Source organism: Corythoichthys intestinalis, chromosome 7, assembly GCF_030265065.1.
Source record: "Corythoichthys intestinalis isolate RoL2023-P3 chromosome 7, ASM3026506v1, whole genome shotgun sequence".
Lineage (NCBI taxonomy): Eukaryota > Metazoa > Chordata > Actinopteri > Syngnathiformes > Syngnathidae > Corythoichthys > Corythoichthys intestinalis.
Genome location: NC_080401.1, coordinates 11,422,525 through 11,438,646, shown reverse-complemented (window position 1 = coordinate 11,438,646; position 16,122 = coordinate 11,422,525). Strand labels below are relative to the sequence as shown.

Sequence of the window (16,122 nt, the reverse complement as noted above, 5' to 3'; positions counted from 1 at the left end):
TTTAAGGGCTTAAACAGATTTAATGTGCGACTTGGGAGTTTGGTATACTGTCACTGTAGTTCATATTGTGTTGTTTATTCAGTAAATGCAGCTGGACTGAAAATTATTCAGGGGGACCGAGAGAAAGAAAGAAATACGGGCATAGTGATACCAAAACAAAACACCTCTGGTCATAAGTGAGGAGATTTTTTTCGATTTTCGGATGAATAAGAAAGAGTCTGAAAAACTTTTATCAAAGGTTTAAGTAGCGATTGAGAGATCGATAAGAACACTCTCACGAAGAGAATACTTCTGGTAACCAGAAAGATAGGAAGAGTGAAGGCAGGTCAGCTAGGAGATACTTTACGATACCCCTCGGCATGATTTCCTGGACATAAATAAAAAAGCAGCGGTATAGGAAGTTGTTGGTGCTCAGAAAAGATCAGAAATTTTGATATGTATACCTATATACATATATATATATATATATATATATATATATATATATATGTATATGTGTATATATATATATATATATATATATATATATATATATATATATATTAGGGGTGTGACGATACAGACAAGTCACGGTTCAGTATGTACCTCGGTCTGGGTTCAGTACAACAGGAAAAGCAAAAAGGCCTTTTCCTCACAGCATTTTAAAGTTAAAGTTTGTAAAAATAGATTTTTTTAAATGTAAAAAGTGTGACCGATATTTTTTTTTGGGGGGGGGGGGGGGGGTGAGTTCAATAAGTCAATATAAACATCTTTGATGTGAAAGAGGTTATAGAATGTATAACGTAATCACGTGTAGAAAATAAAAAGTAACGTCAGTTACTTTTCTGCATAACTCATTACTCTTACAATAAGGTAACTGAGTTACTAACTCAATTATATTTTGGGAGAAGTAATTTGTAAACTTAAATAATTTTTATAAAATAGGATTAACAACACTGGTGGTGAAACCAGTATTAGGACAGATCATCAGTAATCATAAACGAGTTGACATCCTACTTTTAGATTTTAGCTATTTTATTTGACTAAATTGACTGTAGTCGTTGTTTCCTTATAAGTCCCTGTAATTAAAACAAAAACCATCTTGGTCTTGTATTTTTGAGGAGTCCTATTGTGAAGTTAATTTAATCTGTTTTGTATTACGCAGTCATGTCGAGTTTGATTGCAAAATATTCCATGGACTCTTGATGTCTTTGTCCTTTAAAGCCATCATTAGGCAGTGGTGGGCCTTTGTTAGAATTTGACCTTTTAGTCTGATTGTCGTAATCACGCCAGCCGAACCACTTGAACCGCGCTAGCGCAATTCCAACGACCCGGGCTGGTGACAAGGCGTCATGTATCTGTTGTGCCCTTATCTGCCCGTTGTCTTAGCGCTGCAAATTCCAGTCAGTCCAACTATTCATAATATGAAATATATTCTGCTCTTTTTTCTTAAACTATGATTCGAATGCTATTTGATTTATATTAGGTGTGTTAGAGTAATACAAATACTTCCAGTAATACACTCCCGCCGTGCCGCCTTCATAATGCAAATTATTTTTAAACAAGAATAACATAGAAAAATGCTTGTCTTTATTAAATGCTTCATCGAGTGAGTTCAGTCAAATTCGCTGTTGAGAACAGCCACGCACACACACATAATAAGTTGCCACAGCACATTAGTGTTTAACAAGCTAAACAATGATTGACACATTCAGCGTCTTTGAAGGTAGCGCTGCCAAGCTTCTCTGGCAAAATCAAAGTTTCAATGTATGTCAATCATTGTTAACTTTAACTTGCAAAACTCGCTGTGCACTGCTGATCAAGAAAGGCAGCAGGAGGGAGAATGAGGCTGTACGAGCATGAAGGAGCAAATCATAAATCTATATATTTTTTAAATTAAAAACCATCTGAAAAATGGTGCGATCTCTGGTCCCCATCCCTAGTTTTGAATTGACTTTTTCATATCAGCCGGTCTGATTTAAAAAAAGGACGATACCGATATACGTCAAATTTCCAAATATCAGTCCGATATATTGGTCAGCCGATACATCAGTCTATGTCTTCTCATACAGTACGTATTTCATGCCAAGCGAGCGCTGTTTTCTAAGCGGTTGATTGAGTGCAGGGGTTTGCAAATTGCTACAGTCTGCAATAATGATGTGTCTATATGAGAGATGTACCGAAAGTAAAATTCGTGGCTGAAAATACATTTATCAAGGTTTCATCGGAAAAGACGTGTGTGTCGACGCCCACCGAACAGAATGCTATGACGACGCCAGCCCTCACTGACGCCGGGAACGCACCCTCCCATGGGGTTTCAGAAACGGCACCTTTCAAACTAAATTTCTCGAGCCTCCGGGGTTGTAGAACCAATGCCAAGGCAAAGGGCATTATATAAAATTTTATTTAAGCTTTAAAGTCTCGGTGCATCTGATAGTGTTTAGGGTAACATGAAATCCACAAAAGCCCCAATGGGATGTGACTGCTATTTCACAAACCCTCTCATTTATTGTTTATCTGCAGGTGGAATGAGTGGCTGACCTATGACATGTACATCCCAGATGTCCCGCGAGCTGCCAGACTTTGCCTTTCCATTTGCTCAGTCAAAGGCAGGAAGGGAGCAAAAGAGGTAAAATAAAAAGCAATTTAAGAACGTGACATGCAAACATTGCTGGTTTGAAATTGACTTGATCATGAAATTTGTAACAATAATGTAGTTTTCTACCACATACAGTATTATTTATTGATATAAAAATATGTACATACAATTAATATACATACAATTACTGTATAAGATTTCATTATTCATTCAACATGTATGTTACTGAGATGCACAAGCAGTGCTGTGAAAAGTACTGTATATAAGGGGTGTGACAATATATCGATAAGGTGATATATCGTGATACTTAGTCGTCCTGACCCATGTATTTATGATTGTTGTATTGCCATATTGTGTGATCATCGTTATCATGAGCCTTGTATTTCAAATCGTATTGTATCATAAGGTACCCAGAGGTTCCAACCCCTACTGTATATACAGTGATCCCTCGTTTTTCGCTGTTAATGGGGACCAGAACCCGTTGCGATAAGTGAAAAACAGCGAAGTGGCGCACGCCCCCCCCCCCCCCAAAAAAAAAATCAATGTATTTATTCAGATTTAGCATTGGAAAGGGAAACATATAAGACATGTTTTTTCACTTTTTACATTTAAAAAATGTATATGATATATATATATATATACAGGGGTGCACATAAGTGGTCCGCACATGCGTACTGGACGTAGACAAACGCGCTGGCCCTCAACGGCTTCCATACGCTTTTGCGTACCGATGGCTGACCACTGTATTTGCGACGGACACGAGAAAATAACTTCTCAAAATGTCGAAGAGGCAGGCCACACTGAGTAATTACTTCCGTGTTCCCCCACTCCCGTCAAAAGACAGACGACAGAGACGTCATCGGAGCTACCGAAAAAGAAGGACTTTTGCTGAAAAGTGGCTACAGGAGGTACCATGGCTAGACGCACGGAAATGCGGTACAAAATTTGCCGTGAGAATCCCAATGTCGCCGATAAGAGCAGCTCATTTTATGTAGGGTCAAAGAATTTCAGCCATCCAAACTTTGAAAAGCACGAAAAAAACAGAGCATGTGGCAATTAAGCAAACTATCGATGTCAGACATGACCCCACTCGCCCTATGGACAAGTGGCGGAATAAAGGTAATGAATAGCGACATGCACTGACAAACGTGTTTTTGCTCGCATTTTACAAAGCTAAACATGCACGTTCAATGAGGTCTTATGAGGAGGACATCCCACTTTTAAAAAGGCTTGGAGTTAATGTGGGAGCCGCATAATGCCCTTTATTTTGAATTGGTGCTTTTATGTTTATTTCTTTACATTTCACTTCAAAGTAATGCCAATTTTGTTGTGCCAGTCAATGTTAATCAAGCATTAATTGTTAATATAATTAATTAAAGTTAATTGGCTCTAAGTAAAGCTTGTCATAAATTTATCGCATCAGGCGGGTCGGCTCTCAAGCTCAATGAGGACCAAGTCACATCTCCAGGTCCTCCTCTGAGAACCTGGGCGAAAAAATTATGTGCACCCCTGTATAAATGTATAAATGGTCTTTAAGTACTTCAAATGTAATAATTATGATGTTTTAAACATCCCTCCGAATTATTTTTAAACAAGAATAAACTACTGTACTGTAGTAGAAAAATGCTTGGCTTTATTAAATGCTTCTGTTACCTCCCTTGGCTGTGACTCTTGGAGTGACATGTGGAAATTACAAACGGCTCAGAATCACTTTTAACATGTGGCGTTTATTGCTGCAAACACAACACGTCCGGCTGCCTTTGAACGTTGCCACACACACACACATTCATTCCAGCGCGCGCTTCCTTATTCCCCCGCTCATGCAATGCGCACACAGAGCCCGTCTGTTCTAAGGCAGCACTTCATTGAATGAGGCCACTAAAATCCTCTCACTTACACACAATGAGTTGCCATAGCAACTGTTTAACAAGTTAAACGATGATTGACGCATGCAGCGCTTTTGGTGCCCGTGACTCTGGAAAGATCAAATATAGTGCACGTGTACTGCCTGCAAAGAGCAGGGAGAGGGAGGGAGCGAGAGTGAGACTAAGCGATCGGCTCATGACTGCTCATCTGTATTTTTTTTTTTTTTTTAATCCATATGGACTGAGGGTACGAAGTTTGAAGCACGAAGTAGCAAGAGATCATTGGATACCAATTTTCTTGGTGATTTTAAACATGAAAGTGGAGTACCTACTCTCTGTAAAAATACAAATTTGAGAGGGAGGCACTTTTTCACAACACACAACAAAAACACTACTAGGTAAAAAAGTAAAAAAAAAAAAAATAATAAAATTGCCATTTGTCTGCAATAGAGCCGAGGGATCGTCTTTGGTTCTACTTAATTGCTAATCAGGGACTGTGGTGGCAAAATACGTCATGAGAAACTCTATCAGCACGAGGGGATCTTTCCACCTGTGCCAACACTTCTGTTAGGAGAACTACACAGTAATTTTATAGTGTGAATCTGTCTGAATCTGATCGGTTATTAGTTATGAGTCAAGCAAGAACATCCATTCATTTCCTTCTGCTTATTCTGTTCAAATTAGATTAAAAAAAAACAATATAATTGGAACTACATTACCTCCGAAATTAGTGTACAATGTACTAATTATCTATATCTATTGACATTAAACCAAGCACTTATTTTTAAAACCTTTCCTGATTTATGTTCTCATCTGTCTCTCAGTGGTGGAAATTGTTGGGGACAATTGTGCATGTTTGCAGTTGTATGTGTATGTAGATTGTGTCATTGAGTGCCAGACATTGATATTGTAAACAGACACCAGGGGTTTGTGCTTTCCCCTGCTGTGCCACGGCAGGTTGAGTTTAGGTTGGCGGATGTTCTTTCACACACAACCTGAATTAAAGATAAACACCTCCCGACAGCGGCCTTTTGTTCAGGCATTTACTTTAAATAGACACAAATTGACTGGCCGCCAACATGAAATGTAGTAAGACTCCCTACCTGTTTATCACATGCTTCTATCACTGACCCTCAGTGAAGACTTGCTTTGTAGATCACCATGTTATGTTAAACTTTAAACAAAGTGCATGGTATATATTAGGGCTGCAGCTATTGATTATCTAAATAATCGATCAATCTATTGATTAGTTAGTTCGAATAACCGAGCAATTGGATTACAAACATTTAATGCCTTGCAGAATACATTTCAGATGTAAAACATTAAGAAACAATTGTGTCCACCCCTATCGATACAACTAAATGCAACGCTTTCAAAACAAATCATTCCGTCACTCTAATTAAAGGAATACTCGAGGCAGCAAAATCTGATTCAAAGCTTTTTTTCTTATCGAATTACTGGGGTTAATGGATTAATCATTGCAGCACTGGTATATCTAATATAATTTCTTTATTTTTCTTTCTTAGTTTTGTTTGTTTTGAATTAGTCTTTCATATTCTGTAAGGTAAGACGTAAAAATTAAATGCACTTGTAATTGTCATTTTAAGATATAAACCAGTCACAACATTAGGTAAATTTGCTAATGTAATCATCAAAACAACAACAAAAATGCTCCTGTTATTTTCTAGTAATCTGTTTCAAAATGTACAATTTTCCTTAGAAACGAATAGGCTGGAGTGGAGTGAGTTGTGCCAGTTTTTACTTGCTGTTTTATATTTTAGATGTGCTCACATCTCAAGCCACATTTCTACCTTCTTTGATGAGTGACATTACTTTCCTTCCAAATAATGTGGTCACATGACCAATTCCCCCCTCGACCATCGTGCGGATAGGTTCTTCTACTGTATGGTTCTGGATAACAGTTGTGGCACTACTTCCTCACTGGCACAATCTCACTTTGCCCTACTTTTGCTCATAACTCCATCAATATATTTAATAAGATTCTTTACATGTATTATTTTTGTTACTGTGTTTGGTATGAATTAACAGCTACGTAAACTAGTTAATTTAACCCATTAGTTCACTGTCTGTTAGGAGTGGGAACCTTTGGATAGATCACAACATGATGCAATTTGCGATACAATGCTCATGATAACGATTACCTCACAATATGGTGATTCAAGTATTCTTGATACATGGGTCAGGAAATTATTCTACGATATTCTATAGCGTTAGTTCATTAATTCGCTGTCATCTTTCCCACTTCAAACGTATGGACGTGACCGAGTTAATTTCCTGTTGATTTTGTCAGTCCTATTGAGTTTGAAGAATTTCTAGGTCACATCCTGTTGATATTGGGGCATTTATGGGTCACTTCCTGTTGATTTTGGGTTACTGAACAGGATTAGACCCGGGAATGCTGAAAATGAATTGTAAATGAGTCAAAATCAACATGAAGTGATCTGTAAAAGCCCTCAAATTTGGGAAGACTAGCGGTAAATGCGTTGGTTTCGTGCCATTGATGGCGCGAGAACATAAACAACCGGTCGAATGAACATTTGTTTATTCAGCCCTCTCATTCAAATAGATTGGATGTTGAGTACCGTCAAAAACAGCCAATGAGTTAAAATAGACACTATTCTAGTCGACAATGTTTTTTTAAACATTGACACCTTTTTGAAATTATATATTGATTCCTGCCCCACAGACACGCTTACTCAGTGAGTAAGTAAGCCCGTGCCCATTCCAGGCTCATTTTGTGAACCATATGTGTCAGGTGCTGCTTGCTTTCTTATCTTGGCTGGACATCCCATGTTGCTTTCGCCTTTAAAAGTCTGTGCTGAGTGATCATCACACACTAAGCCAACTTGTAGCATTAGCATAGGGTTTGCGTTAGCATTAGCATTTAGCGCGGTAAATTCTTGGAAAACATTTTACATACAGTTCATGGCGTCCTGGTGAGTTTAATTAATTGAAAATAATGTGCTGTTTTCCTGCTGAGTGTGTATTATCGTCATGAAAATTGTGATGTCATTGTAGACTCTACAGTTATGTGCTCATACTTCATGATCATTCGAAATTGTTGGAAACCTTATAGCCTATTTATTTATTTATTCATTCTAAAACTAAAACTTCCAGTTTATAGACGAAAACATTTTGAGAATTGTCGACAAAAACTAGACGAAATTTGAGTTAAAAAATATTGATTTTTAGTGGGAGCATATCGATAACCTTTTGGGATACAAAGTATCACGCTATATCACTATTTTGATTTTGATATATTGTCACACCCCTACTGTACCGCCTTTCCTCCTGAGATTTGCAGGTGTGCTGGAGTCATTTTTTTTTTTTTTTTAATTTATGAGAGATAGGTTACACTCTTAATGGCCGCTAGCCAATCCTTAATTTGTCGAGTACGGGAATAAAATGTGTGCCTAGTACAGCACATAATTTGGGTGTGCTAAAAGCCATAGTGCTCAGAAACACAAGATAAGTCATTTTTTATTTAAAATTTCTCAACTTTGTAGCATGGTCATTTCATAGTATCTTACCATGTTACCTAAATGTAATAATTCTGGACTCATACCTATCCAGATTTGCCCAAATATTCATTCTGTTGCAATTTCTTTTTCTTTAAGGAGCACTGTCCACTGGCTTGGGGCAATATCAATCTCTTTGACTACACCCACACTCTGGTAGCAAACAAGATGGCGTTAAACCTCTGGTCTGTTCCTCATGGTTTAGAAGATCTCCTCAATCCTATAGGAGTCACTGGTTCCAACCCTAATAAGGTAAACTTATCGAATTAGCGTATCAATTATCACTAGATGGACCACTCGATCGGGTAAAGGCGTATAAGAAGTGTCCTCAGTATGAAGGAAATAGTAGCTTATTTCGTATTTACTGTTTGACTGTTAGTATTACTCTAACACACCCAATATAAACAAAATAGAGTTAAAATCATAATTTGAGAAAAACAAGCAAAATATATTTGATATTATGAACAGTTAGACTTGAAACGATTAGAATTTGCAGCGCCAAGACAACGGGCAGATAAGGGCAGAACAGATACAGGACACCCAGGACACCCTCTGACCACAGAAGCCCAATGCGCACGTCATGCAGCTGACTGAACAAGATTGACGCTGACAAGCAGGTGATAGGTTGCCTGGCACGGCCAGACTGTTCTCCCTGTATTTTCAAACACTGTGAGAATAGTCTGGGACTCAGCCCATTAACAAGAACAAAATCAACCGTCCAATCAGATTCGTTTATTTGCGTGACGTGTTCTTAACAATCAACGTCACTCTTCCGCGTCGGAAGTCGTCTCCACAACAACTCAGATGGTGAACAGGAGGGCCGAGAATATGTTCCAATCCACGGTAAAATCAATTATTAGTAATCATCATTTACAAAAAACACATTGACACAAGTCAATGACAACAGTCTGTCTCGCGCTAGCCATGATGAATAAACTCCGCTTTCCTGAGTCTCCTCGAATGTTTACTTCTGTGCGCAAGTCCCTCGTCGCATTATTAACGTTACGTCCGCCCATCGCTGATTGGTCCACTCCGTTGTCTGTTTGCTGTGGCTTGCTCCGCCATGGAAATTATATCCGCTGAATGGTGGGCAGACTCAAATAGCTGGAACAACGGTGAGTCTGGTATACTAGACTAGGTGATAGGCAAGACATCTACAAGCCCACGTTCTGCACCACCAAATCCCGCAATCAGCTCTTCTGGACAGTCCAGAACAAACGGCAGGACATCTTGTCTTGCCACAAGGAATATCTGATACGGAGGAACCCGTGACCGAGAAGTGAACACTCATCATTCACGTGGTGCTGAGGATGGCAAAATCCTCAACTCTCCTTGCCCTGACAACAGTAACGCCTAAATCCTTCTGTCCAATTGACAACAGACAATAATCCTAAATAACCTCCAAACACACCCTTCTTCCGGACCACAGCTAGCCTCACCAGAGCCTTTAAAAGACTGAATGTTTAAGTAATTGTTGTCATTTTTCTTGCGACTCTTTTGTTGACTTGTGATATGGTGACCCTGGATCCAGTTTGCCTCCCTGCCTGGGTCTCTCTGTGCTGTATGATTGCTGCAGACTTGAAATAAATTGCCAACTTGTGTTTCAAAGCTTTTACCAGCTTTTAAAATAGAGTCAGTACAAGAAGTTAAAACTAAGGTGAATGTGCGTTTGGCCTTTTGACTGTGTTGTCGGGATTTCCCCTGGCCCGGGTCGTTGGAATTGCGCTAGCGCGGTTCCGGCGGTTCAGCTGGCGTGATTCCAGCAATCTGGCTAAAAAGGTCAGATTCCTTCAATTAGAATTCAGTTTGTGACTTCACTATGAGCCCAAACAATGTAAACTGAACTCTTGCAGCTCTTTTTGCAAATCGTGCCTGCAGTAAATTCACAATGTAACTTTATTTTTAATTTTTTTTAAGGAAACTCCATGTCTGGAGCTGGAATTTGACCACTTCAGTAGTCCAGTTAAATACCCAGACATGAATGCTGTGGAGGATCATGCTAACTGGACTATTTCAAGAGAACTGGGGTTTAACTACAATCTTTCAGGACAGGTATACTATAGACTAAGAATTTAAATCATGATTCGTCTTCTTGTGGCTGGTGTCTTCACTCTAAATGACTTCTCAAGCAATGTCTTGAAAATGACACAAGAATTCTGGCAATTCTCATTTATCACCGCTAGAGCAGAGGATGAAATGGACACAACGTTTAGTTTTTTTGTTTGCATTTTGGCAAAAAAACATAAGTTATACATAAGGTTGTAAGATATTATTGAGGAGCCAATAGTACTGGCTGACATAGGCATTTTTAAATGATTTTGGATAGCATTGGTATTGGTATTTCATTGTTGGGTTGGGGCTGATATGCATGAAGCCGTTAAAGTGAATGTCCTTTGTACACGGGCTAGTAACAGTTCAGTACAGCAGTTTTGCTGATTGATCATCAAATAACTCCAAATTAAGATGCTTTGGATTGGTGATGTGAGCAGACCATTTGCAATTATGATGCAAACATTAAATTAACAATAAATGATTGGAAAAATAATGAACTATAAACTCATTGCATAAAACTACTCCTATTACCAGAAAGAAATAGTCACTAAGAAAATTAGAAAAGTAATAAAATACAAAAGTCTGTGGAAAAGCCCAGCATAATGCTTCCTGGGAATTGTCATTGCATTGGCATGTCCAATGATTGCCTGCCTGCATTTGTAATGCTTTGGTCGCATCCTAGTGGCTCTTTGGGGTAACTACTGTAAATCTGATTTAATCGTGAATGATAACTTTTATTTAATGATGGACATTTTGGCTAATTTCAATAGATATTGTTCATATGGGACAATTATTTTCTAAAATTTCAGTTGAAGTTGATCTCTTAATTTTCACATAATTTATATTTTATTTGGAAAAGCTTGAAGTTGTTACATTTATCATTATTAAACCATCCAGTGGGGCATGGCACGCTATGTTAAGGTTGTCCATCGTTTCCGATGATGACTATCCATCTCTATTTTTTGTGAGTCCACTTCATGTGGCTGTGTAGCCCAAGCCGAGATCCACACTGTTTGCCACAGGCAAAGCAGGTGAAGACATTGACTGGGAATGTAGGTGTGGCAATGTAATTAGCAATAACATGTTCAGTGCACGACGGCATATATTGGAATTGGTTTTATATCGGTATCGGATATCGGACAACTATAGTTATAGTGTTTTTATAGTTTCCTATGCGCATGTTCATTTTACAGAAAGCTGAGGTGCTTGCTCAGTGGTTTTGGTGAGGTGGTCAACTGTATTACCTCATTTAATCATTATTATTAATTATTCAAATTCTGCGATGCATTTAAGACTGTTTTATTGTACTACCCCATAGTTTTATAAAGGCTGGAATCACTTTTCAGTTCAAGCAAATCCTAAAGTCTCCTAATCATTGTCGTTATATTGATTATGATAGTAGATCGGGTTACTTCGTATCCTAATTAAGGCACGTGTGTTCATCAGATATCTTCATACAGGTCTATCAGATACTGGGTGACACAAAGAAGGAGAATAAACAATTGATTTATTCATGATAAATGAGTAACATGGTGTTTAAAGTGATACCTTTTATCTGTAACTCGAGTTGCTTGAGAAGCTCTGCTAAATAGATCCTGATGCATCACTACTGGGGCTTGGCTAATCTTCATTTGTTTTGCACTATGATGGCATGAACGAAAGTCTGAATTGCCATTGAGTGAATGTACTAGATTTCTTACTATGGGATAAAACTGGTACCGCTCATTCTAAACTAGTTTTATCTACTTGGATTCCTCACCTAAGATAGTAGACACAGTTAAATCACAATAATTTTCTTGCTGTTGTTTTCCAGAGCAATCGTGTAGCGAGAGATCATGCTCTGACAGAGAGTGACATAGATCAGCTGAGACAACTTAGTAATAGAGACCCTCTCTCAGAAATCACAGAACAGGAGAAAGACTTCCTCTGGAGACACAGGTATTTTTTTTTTTTTTTTTTTCCCAAACATGTGATAGTTAGGATTTTTTTTTAGCGGTGTATCCGGAATACCATTCTGCGTAAGCTTTTGATACATGTCCTCCCTTTTCCAGGCACTATTGCATGAATTTCCCAGAGATCCTTCCCAAGATTCTTCTTGCTGTCAAATGGAACTCCAGAGATGAAGTAGCCCAGGTGTGTGTCATTGTTATCCCTAATGTGTGGCTTTTTGATACATCCACTGACCAATTATGCATTCAATATATGGCTGAAAACACTCAGGTGACTTGAAGTTCCGCTCTGAGACCCCCAATTTGGACAAATTTCAAAATTGTCCAATATGCATGTGTGATACATCACTGGAAAGCTAAAAATCTCAATTTTCTGGGGGAAGAAAAATTTTGGACAGGAGGGCATTTAAAAAAAAAAAGTTTTTTAAACTGCAAAACCCTATCTGGAGGTGAGACCACGCGAGAGCAGAATTACAGACGCCATGACTTTAACAAGATATTATCGCGTACTTACCTTGTTTCGATCCCAAAACTCCATGTCGCATGTATCACTTAGTGTCAGGACACAGCTGTGAATGACCACAGCTGGATTTTTTGGGATTTTACGGGTGAAACATGGTAATATAATAAGGGTTGCGATGCTGAAATCACAGACATCAAGGAGTGGTTGAAATGTTCTTTTTTCATATATTTACCCTTTTAAACTTATTTTTTTCAATATCTCTTTGTTTGGATCGATTATTTATCATCTAACATATCGGGGAAAATACGACAGTAACAAAAAAAATACAATTTAGTGATAGTTATGAGGTAGATATCCATGACTTTTTTACAGACGCCATTATTTTCATTGTGACGTCATTTGTTTAAAAGTTTAAAATATGCGAGTGAATAATTTTTTAAAGTCGTTTTTTTTTTTAAACGAAATATTAGACATCAATGAATGATTTTAAGCTAAAATAACAGACATTTTGAATAATAAATATTATTACTTACCTTGTTTTCATGGTTGGGATAAAACAAAAACGGTTGTGCGACGTCTGTAAACGGGGGTTTCCGAGGTAAAACGGACAAATTAAAAATAGTTTGCATGAATCTGCTATGGCAGGCATGTTGTTCTATCAAACACAACAGATGTTTTGGCTTAAAATACAGCAGTTTCTTTTAAAGATGAGTGCAAGAGCAGAAACTGCTTTTTCAGTCTTGTCTATGTTTCCCGCTATATTCATTTTTCAATGGTGGAATGTAACTACTGTACTTAAGTACATTTTTTCTGAATCTGTTCTTTACTTGAGTACAAATATGAAGTGGTACTTTTTACTTCACTACATTTTACAATACGTATCTATACTTTTTACTCCACTACTCCTGTATCTGTACTTTGACTTAAAAAACAAAAAAGAAACTTCATCCACCCCTGTGATTTTTCTGTTACCGTCATGTGAAATGAATCATACATTGGTAATTTTCAATGGTTTGTCATCAAAACAAAAACCTCAATATATCGGTATTTTTTCCGGTATTATTCCGGTGTATGCTAGATGTACTGCCTGTTGAAGGAATGGCCTTCCATCCGCCCAGAGCAGGCCTTGGAATTGTTGGACTGCAACTACCCAGACCCAATGGTTCGACACTTTGCTGTACGCTGCCTTGATAAATACCTGACTGATGACAAACTATCTCAGTACCTCATCCAGCTTGTACAGGTATGTGTCTCTCAAGGGTCTTAGAATACAGGGGTTCTCAAACATTTTGGATCCTAAGACCTATTCCAAGGGAGACTTTTTCTCCCTTAATCCCATCATGTAATGTAATGTGACCCGGAATCTATACGGATAGAGACCTTCAAACTAGCTGGAAATGTAGTGGTTCTTACCCGGCTCTGTAGCTTCAAACGCAGGATGTGACTCAACGTCATACCTGTTTACTTTTTTTAGATGGCGCTGATTATATAAAGATAATTTACTACATCAATTTGACCCATTCATTTGTAAGAGACCAGACTAAACAACGATACGTCCTCAATCACATCATTTAAAATAGACATAATAATTTGGGTACGGTTGGTGAGTGGTTAGCACTCTGCCTCACAGTTCTGAGATCAAAGATTCAACAATGGGCTCAGGCATTCCTGTGTGGAATTTGCATGTTCTTCCCGTGCCTGCGTGGGTTTTGTCCGGGTACTCTGGTTTCCTCCCACATCCCAAAACACATGCATGGTAGGCTGATTCAACACTCCAAATTCTCCCTAGGTGTGATTGTGTACGGGAATGGTTGTTTGTCTCCTTGTACCCTGTGATTGGCTGGCATGTAGCTCACTTACTGCCCAATGTTAGCTGCTCCAGCACCCCTGCTACCCTCCTGGATAAAGTCATGGAAGATGAATGAATGAATATAGTAAAATGAAGAAAATCAGCAATCAATGAAAACTCCTACTGCCTCTGCTCAACCTCAGAGTGCCACAGAGTCCCACACCCATGGGTGTCCCATGGGTTAAAGTCCTCTATCAAAATGACGGAGATTTGTCAGTAGGGGGCACTAAAGACCAATTACAAGATGAACCCAGCTTAGCCAGGGAAACTGGGAATTATTAGGAGTTTGTGTTGCTGCTGTTAGAGTCATCTATGGAGAATAGCCCTATGATTAATTTCACAAGCGTTAGTGATTGATACAGTTGTTGTTAAATCCTGTCTTGTCATATTTTTTATGAAGAAAATTTGTAATGCTCAAAACAACTACGTATAAAGAAACAGACAAACCCCTCCACCAAAACCAGAAAAAAAAATGCAGAAAATACAAATAAAAAAACTTGAAAGCCTCAAACAATCTCGAAAAAAAAAAAAAAAAAAAAGAATAAAAATACACGGAAAACGCAAAAAATAGCACTCAAAGACAAAATAACTAAAAACAGAGGAAACGCCAAACAGTGGGGGAAAAAAACCTGTGAAAAATTAATTTGCAATTACCGCAAAAAACTACAAAAAAAAGGGGGAAAAAAACACACACACACACACAAACAAAAAAAGAAATCAACAAAAAATGCTAATTTATTGGATATACTGTAATAAATGGGTTTCCTCCGGGAACTCCGGTTTCCTCCCACATCCCAAAAACATGCATGGCAGGCTGATTGAACACTCTAAATTGTCCGTAGTTATGAGTGTGTGCGTGAATGGTTGTATGTCTCCTTGTGCCCTGCGATTGGCTGGCAACCAGTTCAGGGTGTCCCCTGCCTACTGCCCGTAGTTAGCTTTGATAGGCTCCAGCACCTCCGCGACCCTCATGAGGAAAAGCGGCATGGAAAATGAATGAATGAATGAATATTGGATACAATGGTACCAAGTCTACATACAAAGTCGTGCCAGGACGTTGTTTGTCAGTCGAAATGATCGTTGGTCGAGCAGGATTTTCCCATAAGAATACATTATAATTCCATTAATGCATTGCACAGCCCAAAAACCTACACTAAATCCTTAATAAATGCTGCTGGTACTATTGCAAATAGCAATTACATAATGCAAGACAAATAAATAATGAATAAAAGTCATAATAATAATATAATAACAGTAATATTACCTGTAATAATGTAACGAATCGGGTTCTAATGTGGCGGATGAGTTTTGCGTGGTGTTCCTGAACGCATCGAGAGGCTGACTTGACAGAGTGAGAGAGGATTTTTTACTTTTAACTTTTCATGTTCAGCTGGGGTGGACAGTAGCCATGACATGGTCTTTTCTTGACACTTTATGGTTAGCTACACTAGCCATGACATGGTCTTTTCTTGACACTTTATGGTTAGCTACACTAAGGTTACCACTTGTTGATTTATATATTGCTACATCAGAGGTTGCGCTAGACTTTTTCGTTGTCTGTCATTTTGACTGACAGGGTCATGAAAATCCGGTCATAATCTATTTTTACCCGTCACTTAAATTTTTAAAATGATAATAATGACATATTCAATAGTATTTAGTTTTTATTCATTTTTAATTCATACTCTGTCCAAACAGAGAATCCACACCGTGCCATCACACATCAAGCAGATGAATATGTAACTTTTTCTCCGCAGTGACAAAAACAGCTGACTGTGGCCCCAGTAGGTAGGCTACATATGGAACAATGAAATTAACAGTTCACCT

The 16,122-nt window shown here is 38.3% G+C and overlaps 1 protein-coding gene across 3 annotated transcripts in view; it reads left to right on the top strand.

Annotated features, from left to right (window-relative positions):
* pik3ca (phosphatidylinositol-4,5-bisphosphate 3-kinase, catalytic subunit alpha) overlaps window positions 1–16,122 on the top strand; it is an 80,420-nt gene that overhangs the window by 36,956 nt on the left and 27,342 nt on the right. For 2 of the 3 annotated variants that reach the window (XR_009063755.1, XM_057840143.1), the window contains exons 11-16: window positions 2,503–2,608; window positions 8,082–8,234; window positions 9,900–10,034; window positions 11,848–11,972; window positions 12,086–12,167; window positions 13,525–13,689. Coding sequence is in view for 2 of the 3 variants with exons in the window: in XM_057840143.1 (XP_057696126.1) it covers window positions 2,503–2,608; window positions 8,082–8,234; window positions 9,900–10,034; window positions 11,848–11,972; window positions 12,086–12,167; window positions 13,525–13,689 (766 nt within the window). In the remaining variant the exon portion in view is untranslated. The remainder of the gene's footprint in view (window positions 1–2,502; window positions 2,609–8,081; window positions 8,235–9,899; window positions 10,035–11,847; window positions 11,973–12,085; window positions 12,168–13,524; window positions 13,690–16,122) is intronic. The other variant, XM_057840144.1, reaches the window with a different exon arrangement.